At 37.4% G+C, this 12,268-nt stretch overlaps 3 protein-coding genes across 5 annotated transcripts; all 3 read right to left on the bottom strand.

Annotated features, from left to right (window-relative positions):
- Window positions 1–3,634: 3,634 nt before the first annotated feature.
- Window positions 3,635–6,202, bottom strand: LOC106411581 (serine/threonine-protein kinase PEPKR2). 2 transcript variants are annotated; one of them, XM_013852370.3, is made up of 4 exons: window positions 5,987–6,202; window positions 4,906–5,738; window positions 4,317–4,613; window positions 3,635–4,226 (listed from the first exon to the last, which is right to left on the bottom strand). In XM_013852370.3, exons 2-4 carry the CDS (start codon window positions 5,666–5,668, stop codon window positions 3,862–3,864), a joined length of 1,425 nt encoding a protein of 474 aa, XP_013707824.1. In that variant the 5' UTR covers window positions 5,669–5,738; window positions 5,987–6,202; the 3' UTR covers window positions 3,635–3,861. The 2 variants fall into 2 exon arrangements, with proteins under 2 accessions (XP_013707824.1, XP_022564695.1); XM_022708974.2 differs by having other exon boundaries at window positions 4,906–5,689; window positions 5,987–6,194.
- A 221-nt stretch (window positions 6,203–6,423) lies between these two features.
- LOC106412080 (pentatricopeptide repeat-containing protein At1g12300, mitochondrial-like) lies at window positions 6,424–9,227 on the bottom strand. Its single transcript, XM_048765329.1, has 2 exons — window positions 7,086–9,227; window positions 6,424–6,878 (listed from the first exon to the last, which is right to left on the bottom strand). Exon 1 carries the CDS (start codon window positions 9,020–9,022, stop codon window positions 7,100–7,102), a length of 1,923 nt encoding a protein of 640 aa, XP_048621286.1. The 5' UTR covers window positions 9,023–9,227; the 3' UTR covers window positions 6,424–6,878; window positions 7,086–7,099.
- A 206-nt stretch (window positions 9,228–9,433) lies between these two features.
- LOC106412542 (putative pentatricopeptide repeat-containing protein At1g12700, mitochondrial) lies at window positions 9,434–11,994 on the bottom strand. 2 transcript variants are annotated; one of them, XM_013853448.3, is made up of 3 exons: window positions 11,732–11,868; window positions 9,952–11,634; window positions 9,434–9,863 (listed from the first exon to the last, which is right to left on the bottom strand). In XM_013853448.3, the coding sequence occupies exon 2, from the start codon at window positions 11,568–11,570 to the stop codon at window positions 9,996–9,998; it is 1,575 nt and encodes a 524-aa protein (XP_013708902.1). In that variant the 5' UTR covers window positions 11,571–11,634; window positions 11,732–11,868; the 3' UTR covers window positions 9,434–9,863; window positions 9,952–9,995. The 2 variants fall into 2 exon arrangements, with proteins under 2 accessions (XP_013708902.1, XP_013708901.1); XM_013853447.3 differs by having other exon boundaries at window positions 9,952–11,994.
- Between the last annotated feature and the right edge of the window lie 274 nt (window positions 11,995–12,268).

Genomic DNA, 12,268 nt, shown 5'->3' with positions numbered 1-12,268 from the left:
CAAACAAATAAAGATAATGCATACATTTCAAACACTATTCCACAGACGTATCATTCATGATACGTCAAAACAAGAAAAAGTAGATTCATGTATTTAAGTAGATATATCTGAAAATAGCTTGCACATATTTTGGTTAATGCAAACTTCTACCTCACAAACAGAATAATATAATCCCAAAATCGAGAAAAATAAAATTAAAGATAGTATAAGCCACCCTGCACTTACACCTAATACATAACATTGACTATAGAAATGCTAGTAGCTATTACAAAAGATTCTTTCTTTTTGTCAATATCTTATTATACATAAGGTTCCAAATCCCTATATAAACAAACATTAACAACCATAGTTAACAACATCCACCATTGGCAAGCAAATTCCTCAAATTTTATAATCATCTAAAACAAAAGAAAGAAAATGAGAAGCACGGGAGAGACCATAATAATGCTCATTACAATAATGATAGTGATGGCAATGGGGAACTTTGTGGCTCAAACACAAGCTCAAGACACACTCTCTTTTAGAAATTGTTATCCCGGTTGTATTGATCGTTGTGCCATTGAAAAACAGTTACCAAAATTACTTTTGTGTCCATTCACTTGTATTCTTACTTGTCTTGCTCCTCCAACGTCAAATATTCCTCCTTCTCATTCTCAAATTATTTTGGCAAAGAAAATCGATCATACTGATTATTTTTGCAAGCTTGGTTGTGCTACTCATCATTGTGCTTCTCTCTCTTCTCTCAGAAATCCGAGTAAGTTTTTTCTTCTTTCTATTATACGAAAATATCTTATTAATCGATAACCACATATACTTGGTATCTTACTTCTTGTCAAAACGTTATATCTACTATTATGAATTGTATTTGAAAATTTATATATTTGATGGTTTATGATTGTTGTTTTTGGAATGAGCAGATGTAGACAAAGTTGGAGACTGTGTGGATTCATGCTCAAACAAGTGCTCCAACAAGAACTAAAAGCGATTTTATTCAATGTTCTTATTATGAGAAAAATCGATATCTAAATAGTAAAATATATTAACTAGTATAGTTTGTATCCCTACAATATTCAATCCGAATAAATTTTTATCTTGATTGAAATTATTTGTGCTACAAGCATATTAATATATGAAACTGTTGACCTGAGAATTATAAAAATAAGGATGTATATTATTGTGGCAATCTAATAGAACTGTAATAAACCATGCATAACTGATCTGGTTCGTTCTCCCCACCACCTAAGCTCACACCCCTACCATCTTCTCTAAGTTTGGTGCTTCTAAATTTTTAATAAATATTAATTTATTAAGTACGAGCCTATTTGGTTTTAGGACCGAGTCTGAGTATAGTTGAGACAACTATTGATAGACACTAAATTTTAACATCGAGCTCTCTTCACTCCAAAATGGTGGAGTGAGTGTGTAATGTAAGTTAGGTTTTTTTTTTTTTTAAATCTTTTGTAGAGACATACTCATCTAGGTAAACCTTAGATCCGGATAACAAAGGTAACAGTTGCAATTGGCCTCAGTGGACATTGTAACAGTGGCTTTTGTATAGGATCCAAAATAATTTTATTCCAATCACTTTTTACCACTATGATGTAATTTATACTTTAGTTACTAATCTCACAATTACCTTAAGAAAACATTAATTAATTTCATTTCAAATGGTAACTAAATTATATATAATATATAGTATAAAAAAGAATTTCAAAATTTCTTTTTTGTATTTAGATCTCGGAATTTAAATACATACATTTATTTAGCAAAAGTTATAATTTAATTTAAAAATACATATATGTCACAGTAAAGAATGCATGCAGGCACGTAAAACGTTATTTATTTTATGAGACATTGTATGCAAAATCTAACAAACTATAATATATATCCCCATTGTTCTTGTATAAAAATTGGACGGTTACTACTACAGTAAACAACTGAATTTTAATATAATGTTATATGTGAGCATCAACGAAAAGTAATTTTCATACACATTAATACATATATTTTTGAAAACACTATTATACAGATCATATGCATCAAGCATCACAAGAAGAGGTATTCATGTATTTAAGTAGATATATTTGAAAACAGTTTGCACTAAGTGCCAGTCCACTCTCTAGCACTAACTGTGTTCTTTCCGAAGACAACCAAATCAGCCGATAGAGTTTATCAAAAAAAAAAAAAAAAAGTTTGCACATATTTATGTTTTATTCCAAACCTTTACCTCAAAAATGAGGAATAATATAATCAGCAAATAGGAAACAAAAAAAATTAAAAATAATAATATTGTATTAGCCGTTCCATAATCACACGTAACAATGTTACTGTAGAAATGTTAACTATTATAAAAGATTCTCTTTTCTGTCAACAGGTTATACATAAGGTTCCAATCCCTATATAAACAAAGATTAACATCATAAGTTAGCAACATCCACGATTAACTAACAGATTACCTCAAATTTTATTTTCAAACCAAAAGAAAAATGGGAAGGAAAGAGTGTCGTTAATGTTCATTACAATGTTGGTAGTGATGGTAATGGGGGATATTGTGGTTCAGACACAAGCTCAAAACACAATCAATTTTGGAGTTTGTTTTCCAGGTTGTGCCACTGAAAAGTTTCCAAAATTGCTTTTGTGTCCAATCACTTGTCTTGGTGCTTGTCTTCTTCCTCCATTGATTTTGGCAAAAGAAATAGATCGTATTGATTATTATTGCAAGCTTGGTTCTGCTACTCATCATTGTATTTCTCTTTATTCTCTCAGAAATCCGAATAAGTTTTTTTTTCCTTCTTTATAAGAACTATTTTGGTTTGCTCAACACAAATACATTTTCTTTCTTGATTACATGCATGAATGAATTTATTAATAACTGATAACCACATATATAGATTTACTTAGTATCTTAACAGTTGTCAAAACATAAGATCTATTATTATGGATAGTAGCTGATAACTGATAGTTTTTATTGTTGTTTGTGGGATGAGCATATGCAAAGAAGGTTGTGGACTGTGTAGATTCATGCTCAAACAAATGCTCCAACAAGAACTAAACGCAATATTAACTATTTTTGTCAAGATAAGAAAATCAATGTTTAAATATCAAAAGATATGAACTAGTATATTAGTATAGTTTGTATCACTACAATATGCAATTCAGATAAATATCTATTTAATAATTATTTGTGTTACAAGCAAATCAATAGATGAAACTGTTGAACCAAGAAAAACAAAATGACAAAAATAAGTTGTTGTGACAATACTATTGTGGCAATCTTAATGAAATGATAAAAAGCGAAACTTGTTTAATACTGTTGTGACAATCTTATATCATTGTAATATATCATAACTAATCAAATTCGTTCCCTCCACCACCGTAAGCAATAGAACAATCTCGACAAGATAACAGTACTATCATGACACGTTCACACCGCTACCAGTTTCTCCATAAGTTCTTAACATATATTATTGCATAAAGCACAAACTTATTGGGTTTAAGAGACCAGTATGAGTATAGATGGGCACAATTATAAGAACGTTGGCTATTCTTATCAGTGTCTTTTTATTCCATTTCACTGCAAGTTCTATTGCATCATCAACTTTTTTTTTTTTTTTTTTTTTTTGAAGTCTATGACTGTTGATAACTCCGACACAATCGAATCAAACATTTTGGAATATTTCTGTATTTACATGATCTGTACAACATAGTCAGGAATGGAGAAGGGACAATCAGAATCAGATGAAATCAAATCCAACTATTAGAGAGCTATTATGATTTATGACATAATACCGTCACTAAGATCATATGCGTGACTTTGAGACTTGGGAGAAGCCTATATGTGTGTGTGTGAAGCTGGTTTTGTCAGAAGGCTTGACATAGTGTATTAGTCGTGGTCAGGTTAGAAGAGTGTTGCTGTTCAATGGGGCTGCTTGTGGGACTACAGACTCTGCTTCTCTTTGGTTCTGAGATCCTCACGTTGGAGATCGCAACCACAAGCACATCGACCACACCGCTCTCATCTTCTTCCTCCTCTGTGTTGGAGAATGAATCAGTCGGTGAATCAGATGTTGTCTTCTTCTTCTCTCTGTTCGCTCTGTTTAGGTCAATTTTCTCTATTTGGCTGCGAATCTGGAGGCATGGAGGAGGTCCTGTTTGATTCTTGTGCTTCGACTTGATACACATCGTCTTGAGTGTCCGGTCTGTGTAGAAGAGTATCCATGGATGCCCTGAAACACACAAATCACGATACGGTAATTAAACAACGACAAACAAAGGATCCAGCAACACTGCATGCTAAATAGACATATAAGTCTTACTTAGCACTTCATCCGCTGTGATTCTGGAAGATTCTTCCCTTGTTAGCATTCTTGCCAACAGATCACGGGCTGGTTTGGACACTGACTCCCACACTCCCGAGTTGAGATCAAGCTTCACTTTCTTGATTGCTTCGAAAATTGCATCCAACGAGTCTCCCTTAAACGGGAGCACACCAGATAAGAGAGCGTATAAGAGGACTCCTGCACTCCAAATGTCGACTTTCTCTGAATAGTTTTCAGAGAGAACTTCCGGTGCAACATAAGCAGGACTACCCGCCAATCCAGAAAATGTTTGACCTGTACAAAGCATATTAAACCAATATATTAGTAAAACCTTGACAGCTCAATTAAGATACAGAGAAAAAGTCAAACTATGATCTCAAGTAGAATATGTCAAGCGCTTTATCTCTCATGAAAGAAGAGGAACCATAACTTGTCAAGTAATATTAACATAACAATACTTTAATCACAATAACTAAAATCATGTACAACAACAACCTTATCCAGTCACTACACTTGACAATTTTATAAAGACACCACAAATCATTTAAACTGCATACACAAATTACTTAAGTCATTCCTGAATTACCTTTTGCAATTCTCATGGCAAGTCCAAAATCCGCAAGCTGAATCTTCCCAGCAGCTGTTAGGAGAATATTCTCAGGTTTTATATCTCTATGCACAACTCCCATCTCGTGGCAATATTTGATAACTAGCATGAGGTCCTTGAATATATTAGCTGCTCTCTGCTCAGAATATTTTCCCTCCTTGACCATCTGATCAATCAAACGTCCCCCGGAACAGAGCTCCATCACAAGATGGAAACAATCAGACTCTTCATAAACAGCATGCAACGTGACAACCCGAGGATGACCGGACAAATGCTGCATTATCTCAACCTCCCTGTGAACAGTCTCCTCCCCTTTCTTCAGAGTTTTACAAGCAAAGTCAATCCCGTTATTCTTCGACCTACAGATCCTAACCGACCCGAATTTACCTTTCCCAATATTAGGACCAAAAACATAATCATCGTCAATCTTATTCTTCCTGCCAGTCTGCGTGGAAACGTCAATGCACCCAATCTTCCTCTTCAAACCTCTCCCTGACGAAACCAAAGAAGACGCGCCACAAGGAGGCGCGGTAGCAACGCCGGCGAGCCGTCTCTTGAAGGAGCCAACGGACTCCTCGTCGACAGTATCATTCTCCTTGCACCGCTTCTTAAGTCTAGCGTAACCCTCTAGCGAAAAATGCGACCTGAAGTTGGATGATCGTGAACCAGTGGCACATGATGACAAATCCTCTTGTAAATTCTCGGAACCCTCAGTTTCGCTACCTTTCCGCTTCTTCCTCATCAAATTAGCCAGCAACCAACCCTAACGAGCATCAGAATCGCTTAGATAAGAAAATAACTGAGTCTTCCTCCTACAAAACCAGAACAAACTAATCACTCATCAGAGAAAAACCAAAACTTTAACACACCGAATCAACAGATGTGCACATCTCTTAACAAGTACACTAATCTAAAGAGCAGTGAAGGAGGAGGAGGAGAAGCAGAATCTCCCACCACAGATTTTTCCCGCGAAACACAAAACTTTCCCGGAATACCATATCGAAACAGCAAAACCATACACTCAATCCCTTGATCGAACTACAGAAAGAGGATAACGAACCTAGAGACGAAGCCGATCAGAGGGACTGATGGGATGCAATTGAGCGAATCGAGGCGAAATTGGCGATAAAACCAGAGAGGAAGCAGAGAATCGAATCCTGGAGAAATCAAAAGTGCAGCGAAGATCGAAACCCTAGAAATCTCGATAATTGGGGGAAGAGAAGAAAAGCTAAGCCTGAATCATAAATGTAGCAGATCTTCGTTAAGAAGAAGGTTATAACGAGATTGCGTTTTTTTATATATATCTCTCTAAACCGGCTCCATGTCGGCCGTCTGAAAACCGGTTTATTATGATTTTGATTGAACCTTCTCCAGGCTTGAGATTGCGTCACTTTGTTTCTTTTATTCTCAACTATGGACTAGTTTTAGTTAGTGCAAATTATTATTTATTGTTTTTACGTTTTTTACTGTAATAATATATGTGCATTGTAGCATATATTAACAAACAAACAAAATAATCATTTAATATCTATAAGGCAAAAATACTGTATGTATTGTTGGTGTTAATTTTCACAAACAAGAACACCTGATGTGTTTTCCATCGTGTCTGGATGGCACGTGATGACTTGGTTTCAGATCAGATGGAGATTGATGACTATGATTCCCAACTTTTCGGCCGGAAAAAAGATTGGTGGAATGAAACTCGACTAGCTGCCAGTGCTTGATGCTCTGATGTTATCAGGTACCAGTGATGCTGTCCAGTCCAGACAAGAGTGGTAAGGGAAGGAGACAATGGTATTGCTTCTGCATGGAATATGAAGTTGATAGTCCAGATGGTGTGGCTCATGACCGTTCAGTCCTTGCCTATGGTTTTGCATCCCCATGGAGCAATTCTACTTCATATGGTCAAGACTCAGAGATATTCTCTTTACCACCTCAGCTTTCTAGCAGAGCTTCAGATTTTTGAATACAGATTTAAATAGATTAACAGATACACACAAAGTGGAACAAGGGAAGGGCTTAGAACTCATGAAATCTATCGTAGTTCTAAGGAGTCATTAGATGAGGCGTTCAAGAGCAAGGGAATTGGCTCAGTTGTAGTTTCTATCTTGAAATTTTACAAACCTTTCCTAAAAGCATAAACAGAGCAAAACACACACCTTAGATGAGGCGTTCAAGAAAGCATATCCAAAAAGCTTTTGTCCAATCCACCATCCGATAACATATCCATAACCATCTTCATGGTGGAAGCATCTGCAGAGAAGCCACACCTCTTCATTTCTTCGATGAGTTCAACTGAATTGCTTATGTCGCTGCCTCTGAGATGAGCTCGTATTAGTGTGTTGTATGTACAATCATTTGGCGCAATCCCATCTTCCTCCATTTTTCTAAGCAACATCTTTGCTTCAGGCAGTGACCCTTTCTTACACAATCCCGAAATCATTACAGTGTACGTCTTAACATCAGGCTTCACTCCTTTCGAAGGTAGGCTGCAGAACAGATCCCAAGCATCATCGACCTTACTAGCATTGCACATCCCGTGAATGATGATACTATATATACCAATGTCAAGTTCCGTCTTAGTCTTGTGCATTTTTTCAAGTATTTCCAGGGCTTCCTCTAGTTCTCCATTGTCACACAAACCATCCAGCAAAATACCGTAAGTCACAATATCAGGATGAGCACCTTCAGAAACCATCTCTTGGAAAAGTTCTTTGGCAACTTTAAGTTTTCCAGATTGACAAAACCCTTGAATGAGACTGCTATAAGTGACTGTATCTGCAACCACTCCTCTCAGAGACATTTTGCGGAAAAGTCCCATACCTTCATCAACCAGTTTAGCCTTACAATACCCGTTTATAAGGATATTATACGTCCAAATATCAGGATCGCATCCCTTGCTAACCATCAGATCCAGCATCTGGTTGGCTTCATCTAAGCGCTTTTCGTAGCACAGCCCATAAATCAAAGTACTATATGTAATGGTATTAGGATCTATTCCTCTTGGGATCATCTCATTGTACAATTCTTCAGCCTCAGAAAGCTTTCCCTCTTTCACAAAACTATCAATCAAAGCATTGAAAGTGACAACGTTAGGAGTGATTCCCCTTCTGATCATATCCCTCAGCAGCTGTGCACCATCATCCCATCTGCCGGCACTACAGAAGCCTCCTATGAGAGAGTTGTAGGTGATGACATTTGCTTTGACCCCTTTGGTTTCCATTTCATTGAAAAGGATGAGTGGATCGTCGAGGCTCCCATCTTTGCAAAGACTGTCAATAATGACATTGTATTTAGCAGCATCGAGTTCGATTTTTCTACCTTCCATCTTTCTGAGGAGATCCAAGGCGGAGGAAGTGTTCCCTGACTTACACATTCTGTTCAAAACCGGACCGTAGGTAAATCCGTCGGGTTGACATCCATTGGCCATCATTCGATCTATCAAAGCCATTGCTTCAGACAATCTGTCTTGGAGACAAAGCCCATTGACAATAGTGTTGAGTATAATGAGATTTGGAATAACCTTCATTCCCACCATTCGATCAACTAACTCCACAGCTTCAGAAACTTTACCCACAAGAGACAATCCGTTAATCAAAGTTGAGAAGGTGATCGTGCTAGGTTCATAACCAAGTTTCAAGATCTTTCCCATAGCAGAAAAAGCAAAACCGAGTTTCCTACGCCTGCAGAAGCAATTGATCATAATGTTGAGAGTGTAGAGATCATAAGCAATCCCTTGCAATTCCATTTGCTTGCAGAGAGCTAACACGAGATCGTACTGTTTTGTTTTGGCAACTAAACCAAACAATCTGTTGAAATCTATGACTGTAGGAAGAGGACGAGACCGAACCATGGACTGAAAGAGAGCAACAGCATCATCCTTCTTGATATCGACGAGTCCACTTCTCAATGTCTCTCTATAACAGAGATTTATATCGCTGGTGAGACCGCTAGAAAAGCCTCGTTCGCAAACGAAACACGAGAACTCGTAAGGGCTGTGGAACGAAGAAGTTCTCAGGGTACCTGCAGTCTCCAGGAGAAGAGGCCGAACAGATCTCAAAGCTTTGGCACTCCGATTCTGAATCATCAACATCATCGTCTCTCAACCTGAATCGTTCCTTTCCCCCAGCTCAAAGCTCTCACACTCTCTGTCTGTATGTCTCTAGGGCTCTAAACCCTCACGCAGCTTTCAGTGACATAGACCAAACCGGTATAATTTCTACCCATAACCGGTCTGAACAAACCGAAATCCTTATTGGCCGACTTTTGGTTTGATCGGAAAACCGAGATAATTGTGTTCGATTCAGGCTTTGACTCCATGTTGGTCTTTATTGCCCGACTTGGTTTGATAAAAGCTCCGATTTAACTTTTGCTCTTTTTTTGGTTGGACCAGTTTCAATTTAAATAGAAACAGATGAATGATTTTAAATTTTTAATATCAGGACTCAGGAGGCATTAACCATTCAAGATCGGCTAAACTGGACATGACACTTGAAACAACTTATAATCTCAGATCAAAATCTTCCATTGCCAATCTCCAGATGATGAAAGTCTCTGACAATTCGAGGTAATACAAAAGACTGGTTGCAAGTGAAAGATGATAGATATGGATTTACAGAACCTGATTCCATTCCAAACCATAATATAAAAACAAACAAACGCATAATAAATTTATATATATATATATATGATATCATATCACAAACAATGCATCATACTAGTGGTTTACCTTTGGACCCTTAAGTTCCTTTGATCAACTGTTATGTGGGTCACTATTAAGCAAATCTGTTTCTTTTAGACTTCCTCGTGATCCAAGTTGCTACTCTTGAGGATGTACAACCATTTGTCTACGCATGAGCAGTGGAAGTGATGGCCACCCACAAGGAAGTTCCCTTAGTTCTTCTACTCCGTCTTAATGATCAATTAGTTTACAAAACCTGTTCGTTTATCAATTAAATCAATTATTGGCCAATCATAATCAACCTTAGGCCTAAGATTAGTCCTAACCAAAAAAATAAAACATACCTCTTTTTCAACGCTCTGAGACAATACACAAAAACAACAAACCACTAAGAAAGCATATCCAAAAAGCTTTTGTCCAATTCACCGCTAGATAACATATCCATCACCATCTTAACAGTAGAAGCATCTGCTGAGAACCCACAACTCTTCATTTCTTCAATAAGTTCTGCTGATTTGGCTAAGTCGCAATCTCGAAGATATGCCCTGACAAGAGTGTTGTATGTACAATCATTCGGCGCATTCCCATCTTCCTCCATTTTTCTAAGCAACGTGTTTGCCTCAGACAACGACCCTTTCTTACACAGTCCCCAAATCATCACCGTGTACGTCTTAACATTAGCCTTCACTCCTTTCAAACCTAGGCTACAGAACAGCGTCCACGCATCGTCCACCTTTCCACTCTTGCACATCCCCTCAATCATAATCGTATACATAACAACATCAAGCTCCATCTTACTCTCCTGCAAATCCTCAAATATCTCCAACGCCTTCTCAATCCTCCCGTTCTCACACAAACCATCAAGCAATATACCATACGTCATAGCATCAGGAACAACACCACACGAAACCATTTCTTGAAAAAGCTCCTCAGCGATCTTAACTTTCCCGGATTGACAAAACCCTTGAACAAGGATGCTATAAGTAACTTCATTAGCAACCAACGCCCTCTCAGGAAACTCTCTGAAGAGCTTCATAGCCTCATCAACTCTTTTCACCTTACAATACCCTTTCAAAAGACTATTAAAAGTCACAAGATCAGGACTGCAGTTACTCCCAACCATAACATCCAACATCTTGTTAGCCTCGCCGAGCCGGTTCTGCATGCAAAACCCATCTACCAACGAGTTATAAGTGATAGTATTGGGAGCCACACCTCTCGTGATCATCTCCTCGTAAAACTCTTTAGCCTTCTCAAGCCTCCCTGCTTTAACACAAACATCAATCAACACATTGAAAGTGACGACGTTAGGGACCATCTTCCTCCGAATCATATCCTTCAAGACCTTCGCACCTTCATCCCATCTACCAGCTTTACAAAACCCACCTACTAGAGAATTGTACGTAACAACACTGGACCTGATCCCTTTCGTCTCCATCTCATTGAGTAGATTAACTGCATCATCCATACACCCATCTCTACAGAGACTATCAATAACTGTACTGTACGTAACCACATCAGCCTTCACATCACTTTCCTCCATCTTCCTCAAAAAATCCAAAGCCAGAGAAGTATCTCCTGATTTGCATATCCCATTGACTATAGAACCAAACGTAACCGTGTCTGCTTGGCATCCATTCTCCACCATTTTATTAACCAAACCCACAGCTTCGGAGACTTTGCCTTCAAGGCAGAGTCCGTTGATGAGAGTGTTGTATGTGGTTGTGTCAGGGCTAAACCCGAGCTTCATGACTTTCCCCAAAACAGAGTAAGCAAAACAAGTTTTGCAACTGCGACAAAAGCAGTTGATCATAATGTTGAGTGTGTAGGTGTTATGTGCAATCCCTTGAAGTTCCATTTGCTTGCAGAGATGTAACGCTAGATCATACTGTTTTGTCTTGGCAACGCCACTGAACAGTCTACTGAAATCGATGAGTGTAGGAAGAGGATTAGAACTAATCATTGATTGGAAGAGATCAACAGCATCATCTTTCTCGATATTGACGAGTCCGTTCCTCAATCTCTCTCTGAAACAGACTTTCACATCGGTAGTTCCAGAGAAGTCTCGTTTGCAGCAAGACAATAAGGTATAGAAGCTACATAGCGAATCAGTTCTAAGCGTACCTGTCTCCAGGAGATGAGGCAGAACCGATCTCGAAGCTTTTAGATTAAGTGTGGTCGACTTTCTGTAGAACAACATCATCGCACACAACGCGTTCGTCGAAATGCCGCAAAGAACTTGTGCCGATATGTTACCGCCCTTTTTGGCGACTGATGACAAATTATACAATCAATTCAAGTTAACAAAAATACTATTTTAATGTTATACTAGACTCTCGGCGCGGATATGAATTTTCAGTTTTTAATTATTTATTTTATTAAATGATGTATTTGTAATATTCGTTCATATTATATTCATTAAGTAAATATTTTTTTTTGCATCTTAAACTATCTATTTTTTTACGAATCTGTGATATCATATAAAAAATATAAAGAAAAATGAATATAGAGTTAATTAGATAATTTTTTTAAAAAAAGAAATTTTTCTTTCGTGTGCGATATCATATAAATAATGATCCGCCCAGTTAACAAAAATCATGATTATTTTATGTGTAATTTTTTTTTTTTTTGACAATTTCCTTAAAACTATATTAAATTTTA

Source organism: Brassica napus, chromosome C8 (genome assembly GCF_020379485.1).
Source record: "Brassica napus cultivar Da-Ae chromosome C8, Da-Ae, whole genome shotgun sequence".
Lineage (NCBI taxonomy): Eukaryota > Viridiplantae > Streptophyta > Magnoliopsida > Brassicales > Brassicaceae > Brassica > Brassica napus.
This window is presented reverse-complemented; position numbering and strand designations above follow the sequence as displayed.

What these genes read in the sequence shown, in the direction of transcription:
- LOC106411581 (XM_013852370.3), bottom strand. Translation starts at nt 5,668, where the DNA reads ATGAGGAAGAAGCGGAAAGGTAGCGAAACTGAGGGTTCCGAGAATTTA. An exon ending in TGCCATGAGAATTGCAAAAG is followed by an intron (nt 4,614 to 4,905) that starts GTAATTCAGGAA and finishes TGCTTTGTACAG; the next exon opens with GTCAAACATTTTCTGGATTG. An exon ending in CACAGCGGATGAAGTGCTAA is followed by an intron (nt 4,227 to 4,316) that starts GTAAGACTTATA and finishes TGTGTGTTTCAG; the next exon opens with GGCATCCATGGATACTCTTC.
- LOC106412080 (XM_048765329.1), bottom strand. Translation starts at nt 9,022, where the DNA reads ATGATGTTGATGATTCAGAATCGGAGTGCCAAAGCTTTGAGATCTGTT.
- LOC106412542 (XM_013853447.3), bottom strand. Translation starts at nt 11,810, where the DNA reads ATGATGTTGTTCTACAGAAAGTCGACCACACTTAATCTAAAAGCTTCG.